The 22832-nt window shown below is 34.1% G+C and overlaps 4 protein-coding genes across 11 annotated transcripts in view; 1 reads left to right on the plus strand and 3 right to left on the minus strand.

The window, feature by feature from the left end:
- adgrf3b (adhesion G protein-coupled receptor F3b) overlaps window positions 1-22832 on the minus strand; it is a 671400-nt gene that overhangs the window by 384754 nt on the left and 263814 nt on the right. The gene's annotated exons all lie outside the window — the stretch shown is intronic.
- cd2ap (CD2-associated protein) overlaps window positions 1-22832 on the plus strand; it is a 145710-nt gene that overhangs the window by 47838 nt on the left and 75040 nt on the right.
- On the minus strand, window positions 4644-9047 carry LOC147839394 (uncharacterized). 3 transcript variants are annotated; one of them, XM_088651575.1, is made up of 4 exons: window positions 7712-9047; window positions 6650-6781; window positions 5723-6489; window positions 4644-5569 (listed from the first exon to the last, which is right to left on the minus strand). In XM_088651575.1, the coding sequence occupies exons 1-4, from the start codon at window positions 7794-7796 to the stop codon at window positions 5042-5044; spliced, it is 1512 nt and encodes a 503-aa protein (XP_088507701.1). In that variant the 5' UTR covers window positions 7797-9047; the 3' UTR covers window positions 4644-5041. The 3 variants fall into 3 exon arrangements, with proteins under 3 accessions (XP_088507701.1, XP_087154667.1, XP_087154666.1); XM_087298541.1 differs by having other exon boundaries at window positions 4644-5260; window positions 5414-6489; XM_087298540.1 differs by having other exon boundaries at window positions 4644-6489.
- On the minus strand, window positions 12617-15556 carry LOC147839395 (uncharacterized). Of its 3 annotated transcripts, none has more exons than XM_087298537.1 (4): window positions 15353-15556; window positions 14289-14420; window positions 13171-14129; window positions 12617-13017 (listed from the first exon to the last, which is right to left on the minus strand). In XM_087298537.1, the coding sequence occupies exons 1-4, from the start codon at window positions 15435-15437 to the stop codon at window positions 12637-12639; spliced, it is 1557 nt and encodes a 518-aa protein (XP_087154663.1). In that variant the 5' UTR covers window positions 15438-15556; the 3' UTR covers window positions 12617-12636. The 3 variants fall into 3 exon arrangements, with proteins under 3 accessions (XP_087154663.1, XP_087154664.1, XP_087154662.1); XM_087298538.1 differs by having other exon boundaries at window positions 12617-13170; window positions 13324-14129; window positions 15353-15552; XM_087298536.1 differs by having other exon boundaries at window positions 12617-14129.

Raw genomic sequence — 22832 nt, forward strand, 5'->3', positions numbered from 1 at the left:
TGCAGATACACCATATGAATACAACAGAAAGACATAAAACTTTACAAATTACCTTTTGTAGACTCAAAACAAGTGTCATATCTTGATAAGCCTAAGCCACATTGAAATATAATTTAAAGAATTACATTATTGGATATAATAAAATCGCATTAAATAAATAAACCAATATAAAACAAGCAAAAGCAAGCTATAACAGTTTAGGTAGGCCTATAGCCTACATAAATAAAACCGTTAAAGCCAAATCAAACTTTCATTTTACAAGATATTTTCTTTTAAAAGATTTTAGATATTTTCTAAAAACAATAAACACCAGAGAAGGTTTAGAATATTATTTATAAAGTATTTGGATATGATGATAATAATCAAATGGTGCAATCAGAGCATTTTTGGGAACACGTTTCAGGTCTCTCCAGTGCATTTGGGCTGAATGTTTGACTGTGTCTAAATGAGGATGTTATAAAATACATTTTCTACCGAGTTATTAACGGATGCACGATGCCAATAGTTGGGGGACGTTCTGGGGGCTGGGTTTGCGTTACGCGCTGCGAGCTATAGGCCGACAGTGGAAATGCGACATGATTTCGGTCTCACTGATGCCCATTAACACCTAAATGACAAGCTTTTGGTTATGAGATGGGGGAAGGGTTATGTCTCCACCCTCAAGTGTTTTCCACAAACATGGCCACACAAAATCCAAAGCTCCCGAGGACGGATGGCGTAACCGTAGCAAAACCTATGCGTTTTAAAACCAAACCGCATAAAATATGGGGCCTTATGAAAATGAATGTTTCTATGCACAGCAAGTTCTGGACTGAACTACTTGTTATTTAAAATATCTGTATTACGCTCTAGCATTCGCCAAAACGAATATATTTACATAAAAACACCGAACATAGCCTAGCTGAATAGGGTGTTGCCTGCTGAGCCATGACAGCAGCAGACAATTCCGCACGACCATAAAGCCTTCACCCGACAGTTATTTTCAAATATTCACAACGCGAGCCACAACAATAGACATGCAATGCCCATCATCCTTACAGACAACTTCGCTTTAAACTGTATTAAGGTCCCATTTACACTGCACAGCAGTTTTATATAAAACGTTAATGATACATATAACAGGCTACATTTTGATGGTGAAATAACCTTTTAAACGATGGCTTTTTATTTCAGTATTCAAACATTAAATAACGAATGCATCAAGTGAAATAACGAATATGCAAAAACAAATGTATATAAATATAAAGGACTATTATAATTAGCAAAATGCTGCTCTATTTATCTTTGTATTTTTATAATTTTATTATTGTTATTTTTATTATTTTGAATTAATTAAAGCTATAGACAAATACTGCTTGACATTTTAGAAAATGTTTTGCGTATACCCAGTACCGAGAACAAACAAACAAAAGCACATGGCTTGTTAATCAATTTAATCAAGCTCTAGCCACGAATAAAATAATAGACTATTTTATTATTTTAATATTTTAGACGACGGGTTAGTAATTATATTATAAATGGTTATGTTCAGATCAATGAAATAATAACTTTAATAATTCTGCTTTGCATTTTTCTATGCATTACTAACATCACTAAACCATACATTTGTTTTATAAGTTAACCAAATATTTGCAGAGATTCAGCAGTTTTTTTTCTGACGCGTTTGCCAGTCATGCCAGTCAGTGAAAAAAAAAGTAGCCTAACTGTGGCCCTGTTTGCAGGTATTCAGATTCGTTTTTATTAATCTGATTCAACTTTTATTATTTACAGGACATAAAAATGCAATTAAAAGTTTCAAATCAATGTGCATTGTCCTTTACCATACAAAAAAAAAACACTGTTATACACCATAGTAGCCTGTAGCCTATACAATGGCCGCAAATCTTTTTAAATGCATTAAAAAGCAAGCGCATATCTTAGCCGTACCTTGAGTTTGTTCACATTCTGCCTGTATTAACATGCATGCTGTATTTTAATATAGCTTATTTCGATGAATTAGCTCTAACTGACAGCTTTTTCTTCTTTTTCAGCGGTTATGCTCGCATTATAGCCTATTTCACACGCATATGCAAGGTGACTGAAATTGAAATTCAAATACAAAACATACTGAGCCATTAAGTAAAAAAAAACAAAACAAAACAACAGTTATAGCTACTTTAAAGGAGAACATTGACGTTTTGAAAAAAAAAAAAAAACTGAACTGAAACTAAATTATTAAAAAATAAACCTGCTAGACTTAATTTATGTCCTGCGGCAAAAATATTTGTATTATGATCTGCTTAAAATAGGTCAATTTATTTATTTATTTTTTGCTTTTGATGAAGCTACATTCAACTTAAGCTCAATGTCGGCAGTGTCTTTAAATAAATAATTTATCTAGGCCTATTTTCATTATTCATTAATTTTCATTATTCGTTTATTATTATCTACAATTGTTGAAACATAAAATGAGATAGTAAACTATAATCAACAATGAAAATGTAAGTAAAAACAGAAATAAAAACATAAATGAAAATGTCTTAGTCCTGTCAAAATAGCAAACACTGAACATCTCTCTATATTTAGGTTAAAAGACTGCTTTATTTATTTATTTATTTATTTAAGACTACTTATTTGTACTGAATGTTTATGCTTTCATTTTAGTTGCAAAAAGATCAGAAATTGATCTCGCATGCGCAGGGGAAAAAAGGCAATTATGCCACACATGACTTGCATCGCTCTCATGCCAAGTTTTGAGGATAAATTCGCATTTAGATGCTGCTTGAAATAAAATAAAACTATCAAAAAGCACATTAAAGACTTTAATAAAAAATTAAAACATTCATAAAGGAGTATCTTATGAAAAACACCACGGGCTCTGCTTTCGGTTTTAAAAGAATCAAGCAGCTTTAAAAAATATATAATTTGCTGAAGAGAAATGACACGGAAAAAAATAAAAAAGATTAAACATATCGGGACTGTTAAAAGAAAATTCCTTTTTGATATATTCTTTCGACTCCGATACATCAGCTAAGATTATGAATGACGGAGTGTCTCTCCTGCTTCAGCAGCGTGTCCCGCTGGTTATAAACGATAAGGCGGAGAGTATGCGCTGCTTAGTGAACCTAACGCGCCATTATTTTAATTCTATATTCGTGAAGAATGAGCCAACCGCATATGCTTAGTCCTGTTGGTCGAGCCACTCTGCTTTATAACTTAGTTTATTACAATAATCACACTTAGCTTTGCCATCGTTCTTCACATGTTGCCACTCGGCACATCTTGCGCTCCATCCTTCAACAAATGTTTACATTATTGAGGTGCTCTCCGGCGGCAAAGTTTCTGGCAGAGTAGCGAGTGAAAAAATGTGCTTGCAGAAATTGGAATCAAATTTAAATTATATAACAAGCATCGTATTCTTTCTAATCCTCGCCCAGTTTTAATACAAGTTGTGTTTTTTATATTTGTGGCTGTGAAGTTTATTAAAAATATATATATATATATATATATATATATATATATATATATATATATATATATATATATATATATATATATATATATATATATATATTATTTATTTATTTATTTATTTTTTTTTTTATACTTTAAGTGATCTGCTTGAGGTAGGTCACGTTTATCAATGGTAAGTTTTAGGCTAAGTTTACATCAATAACATAATGTGCATTGTCCTTTACTATACAAAAAAAAAGAAAAAAAAAACATTATTATACACCATAGTTGCCTGTAGCCTATAAAAAGGCAAATATTTTTAAATGCATTAAAAGGCAAGCGCATATCTTAGCCTTGAGTTTGTTCACACTCTGGCTGTATTAACATAAATGCTGTATTTTAATATAGCTTATTTTGATGAATTAGCTCTAACCTTTGACAGCTTTTTCTTCTTTTTCCGCGGTTATGCGGCATTATATTTCACACACATATGCAAGGTAACTGAATATGAAGTTAAAATACAAAACATACTAAGCCATTAAGTAAAAAAACAAACAAAAAAAACACAACAGTTATAGCTACTTTAAAGAAGAACATTGACGTTTTGAAAAAAAACTGAACTGAAACTAAATTATTAAAAATAAACCTGCAAGACTTAATTTATGTCCTGCGGCAAAAATATTTTTATTATACTTTTAGTGATCTGCTTAAGGTAGGTCAATTTATTTTTCTCAGTGTTTCACGTACTGTACGGCAATGTCTTTAAATAAATAATTTATTTAGGCCTATTTTCATTATTCATTTATTTTCATTATTCGTTTATTATTATGTGCAATTGTTGAGACATAAATGAGATAGTAAAATATAATCAACAACGAAAATGGAAATAAAAACAGAAATAAAACATAAATAAAAATGTCTTGTCTTAGTCCTATCAAAATAGCAAAAACTGAACATCTTTCTATATTTAGGCTGCTATATTTATTTATTTATTTATTTATTTATTTATTTATTTAAGACTACTTATTTGTACTAAATGTTTGTGCTTTCATTTTAGTTGTCTTTTACTTCTTCAATTCTATTTTCCAAAACGAATCCTCTTTGCACTTAAAAAGTTTACAATAAAGCGTGTTAACAAATTTTAAATGATTAATGAAGGAATTATAATGCTTTGACTTATTGTTTAATATCATTTACAAGCACAGTAGCTGTATGGGCTATTTCTGTCCGTTCGCATCCCGTCCCTCTGCGCCCCCTGGCGGCTCATTCACAAACTGCGGTCATACACTAAAAACAGAGCGGCACCTATTTCAAACGGCGGCGGTACAAGCCGCGGCGTTAATAGCCACTTTGAACTCTCACCTACTGTATGTATGCATGTATGCATGTATGTATACATGCTAGTATGTAATATACATGTATAATATACATAGTAAATATGCTCTAAATTGCTTTTTTGAAACGGGAATAATCATCAACACAACACCAGACACAAACTTCAACACTTTTGAAACAGACGATTAAGCAGATAAACACAACACACTGTTTTTTTTTTTTTTTGTACAACACAACTTTATTGAACATGAACATATGATTGTCTTTCCCTCTCTTAATGCAGCTTCGGCCATCTTCGACCATTCTTTTCCATCTCCTCACTTTCGTTTTCTTTCACCGCCTCCTCTTCCACACTGCAGTTTCTTGGCCTCCTCCTTCTCCTCCTTTTCTTTTTCTCTTTCATTTCTTCCATGTTCTCCTCTATTTCAATGTCTTTAATTTCTTTCTCCTCTGCGTTCTTTTCCACCTCCTCACTTTCATTTTCTTTCGCCGCCTCCTCTTCCACACTGCAGTTTCTTGGCCTCCTCCTTCTCCTCCTTTTCTTTTTCACTTTCTCCTCTTCCATGTTCTCCTCTATTTCAATGTTATTCATCTCTTTCTCCTCTGCGTTCTTTTTAACCTCCTCACTTTCCTTTTCTTTCACCACCTCCTCTTCCACACTGCAGTTTCTTGGCCTCCTCCTTCTCCTCCTTTTCTTTTTCTCTTTCATTTCTTCCATGTTCTCCTCTATTTCAATGTCTTTCATCTCTTTCTCCTCTGCGTTCTTTTCCACCTCCTCACTTTCGTTTTCTTTCACCGCCTCCTCTTCCACACTGCAGTTTCTTGGCCTCCTCCTTCTCCTCCTTTTCTTTTTCACTTTCTCCTCTTCCATGTTCTCCTCTATTTCAATGTCTTTCATCTCTTTCTCCTCTGCGTTCTTTTCCACCTCCTCACTTTCATTTTCTTTTGCCGCCACCTCTTCCACACTGCAGTTTCTTGGCCTCCTCCTCCTCCTCCTTTTCTTTTTCACTTTCTCCTCTTCCATGTTCTCCTCTATTTCAATGTCTTTCATCTCTTTCTCCTCTGCGTTCTTTTCCACCTCCTCACTTTCCTTTTCTTTCGCCACCTCCTCTTCCACACAGCAGTTTCTTGGCCTCCTCCTCCTCCTCCTTTTCTTTTTCACTTTCTCCTCTTCCATGTTCTCCTCTATTTCAATGTTATTCATCTCTTTCTCTTCATTCTTTTCCATCTCCTCACTTTTGTTTTCTTTCACCGCCTCCTCTTCCACACTGCAGTTTCTTGGCCTCCTCCTCCTCCTCCTTTTCTTTTTCACTTTCTCCTCTTCCATGTTCTCCTCATCCTTTGGCTTCTCTTCATTTATGTTCTCTTTCTCCATCTCCTTCTGTTCAATCACCACCTCCTCCTCTTTCTCTTCCACCCTCTCCTCCTCTATTTTCCTCCTCCTCCAAAACTCCTCCTCTGACAATCGGCTGCTAATGTTTTTCTTTTTTCTCTTTCGCTTCCCTTCCTCCTCTGGCTTCTCTTCATTTGTGTTATCTTTCTCTTTCTCCTTCCCCTCCTCCAGTTCAATCACCACCTCCTCCTCTTTCTCCAAAATCTTATCTTCTTCTTTTGTCACTTTCTCCACCTTCTCCACCACCTCCACCACCTCCTCCTTCTGTATCATCTCCTTCTCTTCTTCCACTTTCACCATCATTTTCTGATAGACCTCATTCTCGTAGTCTGTTAAAAAAAAAACAATTGCAGTTTGCACATAGTACACAGTCAGTTTCAAGGAGAGGTTAAACTCCAGATAAAGGAGAGTGTGAAAACAGTTTATTTCTAACATTATAGTCTTTAGATGCAGTAGATAAAATGTTTAGATGCAGAAACCATCATTTACCATCAGAGGATGAAAGTTGAAACGACTCATTTCTTGGAGAGAAGCAAAACCATTTTAGGGCAGCTCTGATAAAAGAGCCAACCCTGCTCTTCTTCTTTTTCTTTTTTTGCTTCTCCACCTTGTCCTTCTCGTCTGTTAAAAGAGAAATGGTTGCACAAAATGTATATATTAATACATAAACATTAAGAAGTTATTGTAGCTAAACTAAGGTTACCACAAATTCACCATTTTTTGCTGCACTAAACGTACTTTAACTATGAAATTTCCCATTTTTTTGTATTTTATTATAATTTATTTTAATTAATTTTAATAACATTATATTTTTTTATTTTCACGTTAATATAACTGGTCTGTGCACCAAACAATCTAAAAAATGCATGTTCAGTGCACTTTTTTAAAATAGAAATTAAATACTTCAATTTAACAAAGGATTTTAGACTAAAGTTGAATCAGACAAGCTGAAAATGAGATGCAACATTCATTTACACAAAGCATTTCATTAAGATGCACTTGAATGCAATAATAGCCTAATAATATTTGAGAAAATAAATACCAATTCATAAAGGGACCGCAATATGTAACAATCACTATTTCAGCATATTCTTTTTCTACTAGTCATTAGCTGTGTAGCACAGTAACTTTCAACCATTTTTGTAAATAACAGAATTTAACTGTAATATGAACTGTATTTTACTGTAAGACATTTAAGCAGTATGTTACTGTATTTTAAAGTTGCTTTGTGAAAATTACTCTATTACAGTGAAGATATACATACAGTTCTGTAAATACATATACAGCTAGATAAATAGTGCTGTAGTTGTAAATACAGTGTTTACAGCTGCAATTGATTTTCTGTAAGTTACTGGCGAACTGCTGCAAGCAAGTTGAAGTAGATTTTACAGGAATTTGTTAACAGAGCTTTTTACAAAAACAGAAATTCAACCAGCTGTCTATTATAATGTACAAACATTTACACTGTACAAACATTGTTTTTTAACAGTAAGTATAATATTATGTCAGGAAAACACTGGATATTCATATCACAATGTAAATATGACTCACTTATAGTGCCGTTCCCAGGCCTTTCTTTGCCTTGCTGCGCTTTTTTCTGGCGCTTGGTGATCTGGCAAGAGATTTCAACTTCCATTTTCAAGTATTAAAACGCTGAAAATCCAAAGACACAACTTATTTGACTCCACTACAACAAACCAACTAGAGATTTTCTGTGATGCAAGGCTTCAAGAACACTTTAGAACGCGTTCTATTCTCAGAACATGTCACTATGGCAACGAGACTAAAGACTAAGAAATGTTTTCTTTTAAATACTTATGATTGACTAAATGTCCAAATGAAATAAAATGAATAAACTTGCTGAATAATTGATTTAGGGGGCCAAAAGCTGTCTTAAATAGACAATCAATAGGAAATGTATATAATTGTAGACAATGAAGCACAACAAATGAAACGCCAAAGGTTTTTGTGAAACTTAAACCACAAAAGTGACATATACTGATTGAAATTATATATAATAAATTAATTTGAAGTATTCAGCTTTAATGTTAGCATCCAGCAAGACATACTGCAAATATACATGCCATTCCCATAAAAAATAAACACTGTTGTCATAAATGTTTTCGAACACTAAAGGACAAAATCATGTTTGGTGTGCAACATTAACTTGCAGAAAATCAAAAATCTAAAATTAATGTAAAGTATCATCTTTCAACCGAAAATACATTTAAATAAATAAAAATCAACAAAATAATTCAGAATCAAGGGTAAAGTGCTGAACAAATGTGCAGGCAACATGCATTGAAATGTAAACCAAAAATAGTTCAACTTATGACCCTGAGTGATCAATAAATGAGATACAAAATAACTCTTAATTTACACAAGTATAGACAGAATGTTTTATATTTAATTGATAAAAGTGCTAGACACATTTTCTATTGTTATATGTCTATTTTTTTATAAAAATAAGTTAAATCAACAAAAAAATCTTGTCTCACATTTTTTTTTACAGTGCAGCTAAAACTGTTTCTATTGCAGTTTTGCAGAACAATTGCTTTCTCCAATTGCCTGAAAAACCACCTCTTGTGAGTCTAAAGTGTATGCGAGTAGGAGTTTTTGCCAAATAGACATTTCCTTTGGACATGTTTTCATTTCATAATTTCAGTTTGTGCAACTGTAGGGTAATGCTAACAGAGCTACAAGAGACTACTCAGTAAAGGTTTTTAGTCTTGTTGGTAAAAGGGAACTAAGAGTTCATTAAGCTTGAGGTGGATAGAAAAAAATAGATTTTCATCATTTGAAGGTGTGATAATATTTGTCATGGAAGTGTGCAGCATCCACTTGGATAATGCGACGGCAGCTACAGGACAACATTCGCTCATCACTCACTAGCTATTGGTGGCGTGGAGAGACAGTGATTGAGCCAATTCGATGGATGGGCATGATTGGGAGGCCATGATGGTTGAGGGCCGATGGAAAGAATTTGGCCAGGACAATGGCGTTACACCCCTACCCTTTAAGAGAAGTGCCATGAGATTTTTTCAATTTTTTTTTTTTTATAATTATTTTTTAGGGGTTTTTACCTTTATTGGGATAGGACAGTGGAGATTTCACAGACAGGAAAGTGTGGGGAGCAGAAATAAGGGAAGGATCGGCAAAGAACTTGGAGCTGGGAATCGAACTCATGTCGCCGCGAGCACCTTGGTGCTATGTGTCGATGCACTTACCACTTGGCTATTGGCATCGACAGAAGTGCCATGGGATTTTGAATGGCCACAGGATCTCGGTTTATTTCATACAAAACACAACTAGCACATTTTTGTAACCTCAAAATCTGACTAGAAGCCTTCACTCGTATTCTATTAGTCAGCATTTTGATGGTAGCAGTTTGATTCCGTTTTTAAAAAATCAACATGATTTGGATGTTCTGGTACGAGTGAAATGTTCTTTAATTGGTCATTTACAACCGCTACCACTTAAAAAAACATATATTTTTCATGGTATATACAGGAATCATGGAGTTAAATTCAATATCTCTCAAGACATTTTTATAATCTTTCCATACATTTTAAGACCTCATTGCCCCTTCAGTTTTTAACCAGTAACATTGGAAACATTTTTAACTTGCAGAACATGTCTTAAACTCTAGGGGTGTGATTAAAAAACGTATGGCATGAGACACAAGACTGTGTTCACGAGAACAAGATGAGACAAGATTTTAAAGAAATCTTCAATGATAAAATACATATTGAAAATTTGTCTCTTTTTTATCACAAACTGTAGGCGCATTTTGGAATCAACTTGAACTTTATGAAATAAAATTTCTATTTTAATAAATTGTCTGTAGTAATAAACATATAAACCAGCAAAATGTTTTCCTAGTAATTCAACTGAGAGGCAATTGCATAAAAAATGTAAAAATAGTATAAATAAAAATAAATATATATTGTTAAGTGCAGTCAATAATCACAGTGATCAAAGTAGAACTCTCTTAAATCTCAAAAAACATCTTTACATCTTTCTTCAAGCTAAAAGATGATAGTATTCTGATACATTGTATTATGCATTTTTTATCCTTGAAGCTTAAAAAGTGATAAAACAGCCCAAAATATCATCACATCTTTTTATAGACAGAAAGTACCTCAATTAGATCTAGTTTCCATTAAAACATTATCAATATAAAAATATGCTCGAACTGTTCTATTACAACCTGGAGAAAAAACAAGGACATTACGCTAGGGTGTACTCACACTAGGCACAGTTGCCCAGAACCTTGCCCGAGCATGATTGTTCATTTCATCACAAAACCAGAAAACAATAGTATTAATTGTTTAAGTGGAAGAGCTTTATGTGGATGATTTTTTTTGTGTGTGTGTGTGTGTGTCAAGCAAGTATTCGCTGAGATTCCAGTGCGTTTGTTGACTCTAGAGCAGGGGTGTCCAAACTTTTTGGTCCGAGGGCCAGATGCAAAAAAACAAACGTTGTCGCGGGCCAAATTTTACATACATCACACAGACACGCATGCATATATATATATATATATATATATATATATAAAAATACAGTTGAAGTCAGAATTGTTAGCCCCCCTAAATTATTAGCCCCCGTTTATTTTTTCCCCAATTTCTGTTTAACGGAGAGAAGATTTTTTTCCACACATTTCTAAACATAATAGTTTTAGTAACTCATTTCTAATAACTGATTTATTTTATCTTTGCCATGATGACAGTAAATAATATTTGACTAGATATTTTTAGGACACTTCTATACAGCTTAAAGTGACATTTAAAGGCTTAACTAGGTTAATCAAGTTAACTAGTCAAGTTAAGGTAATTAGGCAAGTTATTTTATAACAATGGTTTGTTCTGAAGACTTAAGGGGCTAATAATTTTGACCTTAAAATGGTTCATAAAAAAATTTAAACCGCTTTTTATTCTAGCCGAATAAAAACAAAAGTCTTTCTCCAAAAGAAAAAATATTATCAGACATACTGTAAAAATGCCCTTGCTCTGTTAAAAATCATTTGGGAAATATTTAAAAAAGAAGAAATAAATCAAAGAGGGGCTAATAATTCAGACTTCAACTGTGTGTAGATAGATAGATAGATAGATAGATAGATAGATAGATAGATAGATAGATAGATAGATAGATAGATAGACAGATAGACAGATAGACAGACAGACAGATAGATAGATAGATCATAACAAGAACTGCTGCTTAATTGAATGCATGTAATAGCGACACCCGGTGGTTATTTATTGAATTACGTTAATTTTTGTATAGCGGGCCAGATTCTATTGATATTTATAAAAAGCCTCGCGGGCCGCCACAAAACTGATTGTGAGCCGCAGATGGCCCGCGGGCCGTAGTTTGGACACGCCTGCTCTAGAGGATTAAGAACGTCTGCAGAAAAACATATGTCTCGTTTGAGCCCCTTCCCCCAGAGAATCATCGGTCTATAACGATTGATGATTGGCTCCTGTACTAGAAGGCGGGGCTTCATCGACCGTTACACATTTCTCCATTGAAAACTATACAAGTGACATGTCCAGTGTATTCTATAGTCTTAGATATAACATAATCCGGCCTGATCTGACGAAGAAGCGTAACTATTTTACATTTTGTCAATTAATTGGCCAATTCGTACAAATTCATACATCCGTTCATTCGTATGAAAATGTACGAATTTAAAAAGGAGATGTGGAAGCCAAACCTGCCCCTAAACCCTACTGTCATTGAGAGAATGAGCAAATTGTACTAAATTGTATGAATGAAATCTTACAAATTCATATGAATTAGCCACTAAATCAAAAAGTTACGTATTGCCATGAGATTGCGTTGAACATCTGGTGCTGTATAGCAGAAGTGTGAACCTACACTGGTCTCATGGTTCGGTTACGATTATCATGCCACCGATTCGGTTTGATTTATTATCGCAGTGCATCTTGGTGCATTGACGATTCTTTCCATACATAATTAAAAGTTTTACTTCACAGCACAACAATTCTTGTATTAAAATTCATAAAAATATTTCCATATATATATATATATATATATATATATATATATATATATATATATATATATATATATATATATATATATATATATATGTGTGTGTGCGTGTGTGCGTGTGTGTATTAGTGCTGTCAAAATTACCACATGCAATATGTCAAAATTAACACGTAATAAATATGGCTGTCAAAATTGGATCTTGATGGTTTATTGTGGGCATGTTGTTTACATGAAGAAATCTGTTACAAGTTAAACAAATGTATGTATGTATGCATGTATGTATACATGCTAGTATGTAATATACATGTATAATATACATAGTAAATACACTCTAAATTGTTTTTTTGAAATGGGAATAATCATCAACACAACACCAGACACAAACTTCAACACTTTTGAAACAGACGATTAAGCAGATAAACACAACACACTGTTTTTTTTTTTTTTTGTACAACACAACTTTATTGAACATGAACATATGATTGTCTTTCCTTCTCTAAATGCAGCTTCGGCCATCTTCGACCATTCTTTTCCATCTCCTCACTTTCGTTTTCTTTCACCGCCTCCTCTTCCACACTGCAGTTTCTTGGCCTCCTCCTTCTCCTCCTTTTCTTTTTCTCTTTCATTTCTTCCATGTTCTCCTCTATTTCAATGTCTTTCATCTCTTTCTCCTCTGCGTTCTTTTCCACCTCCTCACTTTCATTTTCTTTTGCCGCCACCTCTTCCACAGTGCAGTTTCTTGGCCTCCTCCTCCTCCTCCTTTTCTTTTTCACTTTCTCCTCTTCCATGTTCTCCTCTATTTCAATGTCTTTCATCTCTTTCTCCTCTGCGTTCTTTTCCTCCTCCTGACTTTCATTTTCTTTCACCACCTCCTCTTCCACACTGCAGTTTCTTGGCCTCCTCCTTCTCCTCCTTTTTTTTTTCTCTTTCATTTCTTCCATGTTCTCCTCTATTTCAATGTCTTTCATCTCTTTCTCCTCTGCGTTCTTTTCCACCTCCTCACTTTCATTTTCTTTTGCCGCCTCCTCTTCCACACTGCAGTTTCTTGGCCTCCTCCTCCTCCTCCTTTTCTTTTTCACTTTCTCCTCTTCCATGTTCTCCTCTATTTCAATGTCTTTCATCTCTTTCTCCTCTGCGTTCTTTTCCACCTCCTCACTTTCCTTTTCTTTCACCACCTCCTCTTCCACACTGCAGTTTCTTGGCCTCCTCCTTCTCCTCCTTTTCTTTTTCTCTTTCATTTCTTCCATGTTCTCCTCTATTTCAATGTCATTCATCTCTTTCTCCTCTGCGTTCTTTTCCTCCTCCTGACTTTCCTTTTCTTTCGCCACCTCCTCTTCCACACTGCAGTTTCTTGGCCTCCTCCTCCTCCTCCTCTTCTTTTTCACTTTCTCCTCTTCCATGTTCTCCTCTATTTCAATGTTATTCATCTCTTTCTCTTCATTCTTTTCCACCTCCTCACTTTTGTTTTCTTTCACCGCCTCCTCTTCCACACTGCAGTTTCTTGGCCTCCTCCTCCTCCTCCTTTTCTTTTTCACTTTCTCCTCTTCCATGTTCTCCTCATCCTTTGGCTTCTCTTCATTTATGTTCTCTTTCTCCATCTCCTTCTGTTCAATCACCACCTCCTCCTCTTTCTCCTCCACCCTCTCCTCCTCTATTTTCCTCCTCCTCCAAAACTCCTCCTCTGACAATCGGCTGCTGATGTTTTTCTTTTTTCTCTTTCGCTTCCCTTCCTCCTCTGGCTTCTCTTCATTTGTGTTATCTTTCTCTTTCTCCTTCCCCTCCTCCAGTTCAATCACCACCTCCTCCTCTTTCTCCAAAATCTCATCTTCTTCTTTTGTCACTTTCTCCACCTTCTCCACCACCTCCACCTTCTCCACCACCTCCTCCTTCTGTATCATCTCCTTCTCTTCTTCCACTTTCACCATCATTTTCTGATAGACCTCATTCTCGTAGTCTGTTAAAAAAAAACAATTGCAGTTTGCACATAGTACACAGTCAGTTTCAAGGAGAGGTTAAACTCCAGATAAAGGAGAGTGTGAAAACAGTTTATTTCTAACATTATAGGCTTTAGATGCAGTAGATAAAATGTTTAGATGCAGAAACCATCATTTACCATCAGAGGATGAAAGTTGAAACGACTCATTTCTTGGAGAGAAGCAAAACCATTTTAGGGCAGCTCTGATAAAAGAGCCAACCCTGCTCTTCTTCTTTTTCTTTTTTTGCTTCTCCACCTTGTCCTTCTCGTCTGTTAAAAGAGAAATGGTTGCACAAAATGTATATATTAATACATAAACATTAAGAAGTTATTGTAGCTAAACTAAGGTTACCACAAATTCACCATTTTTTTGCTGCACTAAACGTACTTTAACTATGAAATTTCCCATTTTTTTTGTATTTTATTATCATTTATTTTAATTAATTTTAATAACATTATATTTTTTATTTTCATGTTAATATAACTGGTCTGTGCACCAAACAATCTAACACAATGCATGTTCAGTGCACTTTTTTAAAATAGAAATTAAATACTTCAATTTAACAAAGGATTTTAGACTAAAGTTGAATCAGACAAGCTGAAAATGAGATGCAACATTCATTTACACAAAGCATTTCATTAAGATGCACTTGAATGCAATAATAGCCTAATAATATTTGAAAAAATAAATACCAATTCATAAAGGGACCGCAATATGTAACAATCACTATTTCAGCATATTCTTTTTCTACTAGTCATTGGCTGTGTAGCACAGTAACTTTCAACCATTTTTGTAAATAACAGAATTTAACTGTAATATGAACTGTATTTTACTGTAAGACATTTAAGCAGTATGTTACTGTATTTTAAAGTTGCTTTGTGAAAATTACTCTATTACAGTGAAGATATACATACAGTTCTGTAAATACATATACAGCTAGATAAATAGTGCTGTAGTTGTAAATACAGTGTTTACAGCTGCAATTGATTTTCTGTAAGTTACTGGCGAACTGCTGCAAGCAAGTTGAAGTAGATTTTACAGGAATTTGTTAACAGAGCTCTTTACAAAAACAGAAATTCAACCAGCTGTCTATTATAATGTACACACATTTACACTGTACAAACATTGTTTTTTAACAGTAAGTATAATATTATGTCAGGAAAACACTGGATATTCATATCACAATGTAAATATGACTCACTATTAGTGCCGTTCCCAGGCCTTTCTTTGCCCTGCTGCGCTTTTTTCTGGCGCTTGGTGATCTGGCAAGAGATTTCAACTTCCATTTTCAAGTATTAAAACGTTGAAAATCCAAAGACACAACTTATTTGACTCCACTACAACAAACCAACTAGAGATTTTCTGTGATGCAAGGCTTCAAGAACACTTTAGAACGCGTTCTATTCTCAGAACATGTCACTATGGCAACGAGACTAAAGACTAAGAAATGTTTTCTTTTAAATACTTATGACTGACTAAATGTCCAAATGAAATAAAATGAATAAACTTGCTGAATAATTGATTTAGGGGGCCAAAAGCTGTCTTAAATAGACAATCAATAAGAAATGTATATAACTGTAGAAAATGAAGCACAACAAATGAAACGCCAAAGGTTTTCGTGAAACTTAAACCACAAAAGTGACATATACTGATTGAAATTATATATAATAAATTAATTTGAAGTATTCAGCTTTAATGTTAGCATCCAGCAAGACATACTGCAAATATACATGCCATTCCCATAAGAAATAAACACTGTTGTCATAAATGTTTTCGAACACTAAAGGACAAAATTATGTTTGGTGTGCAACATTAACTTGCAGAAAATCAAAAATCTAAAATTAATGTAAAGTATCATCTTTGAACTGAAAATACATTTAAATAAATAAAAATCAACAAAATAATTTAGAATCAAGGGTAAAGTGCTGAACAAATGTGCAGGCAACATGCATTGAAATGTAAACCAAAAATAGTTCAACTTATGACCCTGAGTGATCAATAAATGAGATACAAAATAACTCTTAATTTACACAAGTATAGCCAGAATGTTTTATATTTAATTGATAAAAGTGCTAGACACATTTTCTATTGTTATATGTCTATTTTTTTTTATAAAAATAAGTTAAATCAACAAAAAAATCTTGTCTCACATTTTTTTACAGTGCAGCTAAAACTGTTTCTATTGCAGTTTAGCAGAACAATTGCTTTCTCCAGTTGCCTGAAAAACCACCTCTTGTGAGTCTAAAGTGTATGCGAGTAGGAGTTTTTGCCAAATAGACATTTCCTTTGGACATGTTTTCATTTCATAATTTCAGTTTGTGCAACTGTAGGGTAATGCTAACAGAGCTACAAGAGACTACTCAGTAAAGGTTTTTAGTCTTGTTGGTAAAAGGGAACTAAGAGTTCATTAAGCTTGAGGTGGATAGAAAAAAATAGATTTTCATCATTTGAAGGTGTGATAATATTTGTCATGGAAGTGTGCAGCATCCACTTGGACAATGCGACGGCAGCTACAGGACAACATTCGCTCATCACTCACTAGCTATTGGTGGCGTGGAGAGACAGTGATTGAGCCAATTCGATGGATGGGCATGATTGGGAGGCCATGATGGTTGAGGGCCGATGGAAAGAATTTGGCCAGGACAATGGCGTTACACCCCTACCCTTTAAGAGAAGTGCCATGAGATTTTTTCAATTTTTTTTTTTTTATAATTATTTTTTAGGGGTTTTTACCTTTATTGGGATAGGACAGTGGAGATTTCACAGACAGGAAAGTGTGGGGAGCAGAAATAAGGGAAGGATCGGCAAAGAACTTGGAGCTGGGAATCGAACTCATGTCGCCTCGAGCACCTTGGTGCTATGTGTCGATGCACTTACCACTTGGCTATTGGCATCGACAGAAGTGCCATGGGATTTTGAATGGCCACAGGATCTCGGTTTATTTCATACAAAACACAACTAGCACATTTTTTGTAACCTCAAAATCTGACTAGAAGCCTTCACTCGTATTCTATTAGTCAGCATTTTGATGGTAGCAATTTGATTCCGTTTTTAAAAAATCAACATGATTTGGATGTTCTGGTACGAGTGAAATGTTCTTTAATTGGTCATTTACAACCGCTACCACTTAAAAAAACATATATTTTTCATGGTATATACAGGAATCATGGAGTTAAATTCAATATCTCTCAAGACATTTTTATAATCTTTCCATACATTTTAAGACCTCATTGCCGCTTCAGTTTTTAACCAGTAACATTGGAAACATTTTTAACTTGCAGAACATGTCTTAAACTCTAGGGGTGTGATTAAAAAACGTATGGCATGAGACACAAGACTGTGTTCACGAGAACAAGATGAGACAAGATTTTAAAGAAATCTTCAATGATAAAATACATATTGAAAATTTGTCTCTTTTTTATCACAAACTGTAGGCGCATTTTGGAATCAACTTGAACTTTATGAAATAAAATTTCTATTTTAATAAATTGTCTGTATAATAAACATATAAACCAGCAAAATGTTTTCCTAGTAATTCAACTGAGAGGCAATTGCATAAAAAATGTAAAAATAGTATAAATAAAAATAAATATATATTGTTAAGTGCAGTCAATAATCACAGTGATCAAAGTAGAACTCTCTTAAATCTCAAAAAACATCTTTACATCTTTCTTCAAGCTAAAAGATGATAGTATTCTGATACATTGTATTATGCATTTTTTATCCTTGAAGCTTAAAAAGTGATAAAACAGCCCAAAATATCATCACATCTTTTTATAGACAGAAAGTACCTCAATTAGATCTAGTTTCCATTAAAACATTATCAATATAAAAATATGCTCGAACTGTTCTATTACAACCTGGAGAAAAAACAAGGACATTACGCTAGGGTGTACTCACACTAGGCACAGTTGCCCAGAACCTTGCCCGAGCATGATTGTTCATTTCATCACAAAACCAGAAAACAATAGTATTAATTGTTTAAGTGGAAGAGCTTTATGTGGATGATTTTTTTTTGTGTGTGTGTGTGTGTGTCAAGCAAGTATTCGCTGAGATTCCAGTGCGTTTGTTGACTCTAGAGCAGGGGTGTCCAAACTTTTTGGTCCGAGGGCCAGATGCAAAAAAACAAACGTTGTCGCGGGCCAAATTTTACATACATCACACAGACACGCATGCATATATATATATATATATATATATATAAAAATACAGTTGAAGTCAGAATTGTTAGCCCCCCTAAATTATTAGCCCCCGTTTATTTTTTCCCCAATTTCTGTTTAACGGAGAGAAGATTTTTTTCCACACATTTCTAAACATAATAGTTTTAGTAACTCATTTCTAATAACTGATTTATTTTATCTTTGCCATGATGACAGTAAATAATATTTGACTAGATATTTTTAGGACACTTCTATACAGCTTAAAGTGACATTTAAAGGCTTAACTAGGTTAATCAAGTTAACTAGTCAAGTTAAGGTAATTAGGCAAGTTACTTTATAACAATGGTTTGTTCTGAAGACTTAAGGGGCTAATAATTTTGACCTTAAAATGGTTCATAAAAAAATTTAAACCGCTTTTTATTCTAGCCGAATAAAAACAAAAGTCTTTCTCCAAAAGAAAAAATATTATCAGACATACTGTAAAAATGCCCTTGCTCTGTTAAAAATCATTTGGGAAATATTTAAAAAAGAAGAAATAAATCAAAGAGGGGCTAATAATTCAGACTTCAACTGTGTGTAGATAGATAGATAGATAGATAGATAGATAGATAGATAGATAGATAGATAGACAGATAGACAGATAGACAGACAGACAGATAGATAGATAGATCATAACAAGAACTGCTGCTTAATTGAATGCATGTAATAGCGACACCCGGTGGTTATTTATTGAATTACGTTAATTTTTGTATAGCGGGCCAGATTCTATTGATATTTATAAAAAGCCTCGCGGGCCGCCACAAAACTGATTGTGAGCCGCAGATGGCCCGCGGGCCGTAGTTTGGACACGCCTGCTTTAGAGGATTAAGAACGTCTGCAGAAAAACATATGTCTCGTTTGAGCCCCTTCCCCCAGAGAATCATCAGTCTATAACGATTGATGATTGGCTCCTGTACTAGAAGGCGGGGCTTCATCGACCGTTACACATTTCTCCATTGAAAACTATACAAGTGACATGTCCAGTGTATTCTATAGTCTTAGATATAACATAATCCGGCCTGATCTGACGAAGAAGCGTAACTATTTTACATTTTGTCAATTAATTGGCCAATTCGTACAAATTCATACATCCGTTCATTCGTATGAAAATGTACGAATTTAAAAAGGAGATGTGGAAGCCAAACCTGCCCCTAAACCCTACTGTCATTGAGAGAATGAGCAAATTGTACTAAATTGTATGAATGAAATCTTACAAATTCATATGAATTAGCCACTAAATCAAAAAGTTACGTATTGCCATGAGATTGCGTTGAACATCTGGTGCTGTATAGCAGAAGTGTGAACCTACACTGGTCTCATGGTTCGGTTACGATTATCATGCCACCGATTCGGTTTGATTTATTATCGCAGTGCATCTTGGTGCATTGACGATTCTTTCCATACATAATTAAAAGTTTTACTTCACAGCACAACAATTCTTGTATTAAAATTCATAAAAATATTTCCATATATATATATATATATATATATATGTGTGTGTGTGTGTGTGTGTGTGTGTGTGTGTGTGTGTGTGTGTGCGCGTGTGCGCGTGTGCGTGTGTGCGTGTGTGTGTGTGTGTGTGTGTGTGTGTGTGTGTGTGTGTATATTAGTGCTGTCAAAATTAACACATGCAATATGTCAAAATTAACACATGTAATAAATATGGCTGTCAAAATTGGATCTTGATGGTTTATTGTGGGCATGTTGTTTACATGAAGAAATCTGTGTTACAAGTTAAACAAATGTACAGATGTTACTACTTCAATGTGTTCCTTGTGCCGCCATTCATACCGCGGCGACGGCGGTACTTGATGCGCCAGCAGCATTTGACCGCTGGGTGGCACTTTAACCATATATATTCAGCTTTGCCTTTTCACAATGCTAAACAGACTGTTCTGTAGGCGTAGCTAGCTGTATGTGATGTGATGTGTTCAATTAAAATATAATTTTAATTTAGTTTTTCTGGTAATAGACATGCTCTTACACTATACTATGCTGTAGAAAAGATACATGGTGAGAAGTCAAAAAGCAAATATAAGAATTAAGTTATTAGCCTTCAGTGCCCGATTAAATTGCGTTGGGGTGAAAATAATGTTTTGATTTCTTTGACTATCATGGCAATGTTATAATCTCAAATCTTAAACGTGCGCATATGAAAAACAGCAAAATAATATAGATTATCCTGCCGGTAGAGCACATCACCTCACAGTTAACTTGCGATCACCTCAACTTACATGTAAATTTTTTTTACCTGGTTTATTGTAAACTTATTAAGTGCAAAGAGGATTCGTTTTGGAAAATAGAATTGAAGAAATGAAAGACAACTAAAATGAAAGCACAAACATTCAGTACAAATAAGTAGTCTTAAATAAAAAAAATAATAAATAAAGCAGTCTTTGATTCTAAATATAGAGAGATGTAGTGTTTGCTATTTTGATAGAACTAAGACTAGACATGTTCATTTATATTTTTAATTTACGTTTTTATTTTCGTTGTTGATTATATTTACGATCTCATTTTATGTTTCAATTATAGTACATAATAATAAACGAATAATGAAAATAAATGAATAATGATAATAGGACATAAATTAAGTCTGGCAGGTTTATTTTTAATAATTTAGTTTCAGTTCCGTTTTTTGTTTCAAAACGTCAATGTTCTGCTTTAAAGTATAACTGTTGTTTTGTTTTGTTTTTTACTTAATGGCTCAGTATGTTTTGTATTTTAATTTCATATTCAGTCACCTTGCATATGCGTGTGAAATATAATGCCGCATAACCGCGGAAAAAGAAGAAAAGGCTGTCAGTTAAAGCTAATTCATCAAAATAAGCTATATTAAAATACAGCATTTATGTTAATACAGGCAGAGTGTAAACAAACTAAGGCTAAGATATGCGCTTGCCTTTTAATGCATTTAAAAAATATTTGCCTTTTTATAGGCTACAGGCAACTATGGTGTATAATAATGTTTTTTTTTTTGTTTTTTTGTATGGTAAAGGACAATGCACATTATGTTATTGATGTAAACTTAGGCTAAAACTTACCATTGATAAACGTGACCTACCTCAAGCAGATCACTTAAAGTGTAATAAAAATAATGTTGCCGCAGGACATAAATGAAGTCCCGCAAGTTTATTTTTAATAATTTAGTTTCAGTACTATTAATTTTTTTCTCAAAACGTCAATAGCACCTTCAATAATCTAAACATTAAAGATGGACCGCAAGATGTGTTGAGTGGCTATATGTGGTGAAGAACGATGGCAAAGCTAAGTGTGATTATTGTAATAAACTAATAAGTTATAAAGCAGAGTCCCGACCAACAGGACAAAGCGTATGCGGTTGGCTCATTCTTCACGAATATAGAATTAAAATTATGGCGCGTTAGGTTCATTGTGCATCCCGCAGGTGCAACCAACAAGGGTTGTGCATTTGAGTTTAACTTTTTGAGCGTTATAAGCAGCTCGTTGTTAGTTTTTATTTAAATATATCGAGCCGAAACTAAGCAGCTCATTCTCTCCGCCTCCTCGTTTATAACCAGCTGGACACGCCACTGAAGCAGGAGAGACACTCCGTCGTTCATAATCTTAGCTGATGTGTCGGAGTCGAAAGAATATATCAAAGAGGAATGTTCTTTTAACAGTCCTGATATGTTCAATCTTTTTTTTTCCCTGTCATTTCTCTTCAGCAAATTATATTTTTAAAGCTGCTTGATTCTTTTAAAACCGAAAGCAGAGCCCGTCAATTGGTGTTTTTTCATAAGATACTCCTTTATGAATGTTTTATTTTATGAGTAGTCTTTAATGTGCTTTTTAATGGTTTTATTTTATTCAAAGCAGCACCTAAAAGCGAATTTATCCTCAAAACGTGGCATGAGAGCAATGCATGTCATGTGTCGCATATATTGCCTTTTTTTCTGATCTTTTTGCATAAAGGTTTTAATCAAAAGACAGGTAATTTAATTACTTTCGATGTGCTAAAATATTTGTTAAATAAATGTTATTTCAAAAAAAGTATATGCAATGTGCTCTGACGGGTAAAATCCGATTCTTTCTCTCTTTCAAGTTCAAAGCAAATTTGAATGCCAAAGGATTTTAGATATGCATATACAAGACTATGTAGTATATTAACATTAACAAATTAATAAAATAAGTAGCAAATGAGAAATAAATGACTGACAAGTTGATAAAAACAGACATTATCTCTAAAAGTTATCAGAATTGCAAGATTAAAACAGCTAAATATAGGCCTAAAATAAATCTAGAAAGCAACTACTGCGCGCTGATATTTCTTCTTCTTTTTTTCCGAATAATGAACAATTTCAACCGCAGGGAGATACCGACAGCTTGATTTGCAGTATTTTCTAACATGTTAGAAGCGGGCAGCGGACATCAGCTAGCCGTAAAGACGGGCCGGCACAAAAAAAAAAACATGGCTGCCGGTGGAGAAGCGGCTGTCCCCTCAGCAGCTGATTGAGACGGAGC

Source organism: Danio rerio, chromosome 20 (assembly GCF_052040795.2).
Source record: "Danio rerio strain M-AB ecotype USA chromosome 20, GRCz13ab, whole genome shotgun sequence".
Lineage (NCBI taxonomy): Eukaryota > Metazoa > Chordata > Actinopteri > Cypriniformes > Danionidae > Danio > Danio rerio.

Coding starts and splice junctions, on each gene's coding strand:
- LOC147839394 (XM_087298540.1), bottom strand. CDS start 7,796: ATGGAAGTTGAAATCTCTTGCCAGATCACCAAGCGCCAGAAAAAAGCG. Junction 6,782..7,711: donor GCCTGGGAACGGCACTATAA/GTGAGTCATATT, acceptor CTCTTTTAACAG/ACGAGAAGGACAAGGTGGAG. Junction 6,490..6,649: donor TCAACTTTCATCCTCTGATG/GTAAATGATGGT, acceptor TTTTTTTAACAG/ACTACGAGAATGAGGTCTAT.
- LOC147839395 (XM_087298536.1), bottom strand. CDS start 15,437: ATGGAAGTTGAAATCTCTTGCCAGATCACCAAGCGCCAGAAAAAAGCG. Junction 14,421..15,352: donor GCCTGGGAACGGCACTAATA/GTGAGTCATATT, acceptor CTCTTTTAACAG/ACGAGAAGGACAAGGTGGAG. Junction 14,130..14,288: donor TCAACTTTCATCCTCTGATG/GTAAATGATGGT, acceptor TTTTTTTAACAG/ACTACGAGAATGAGGTCTAT.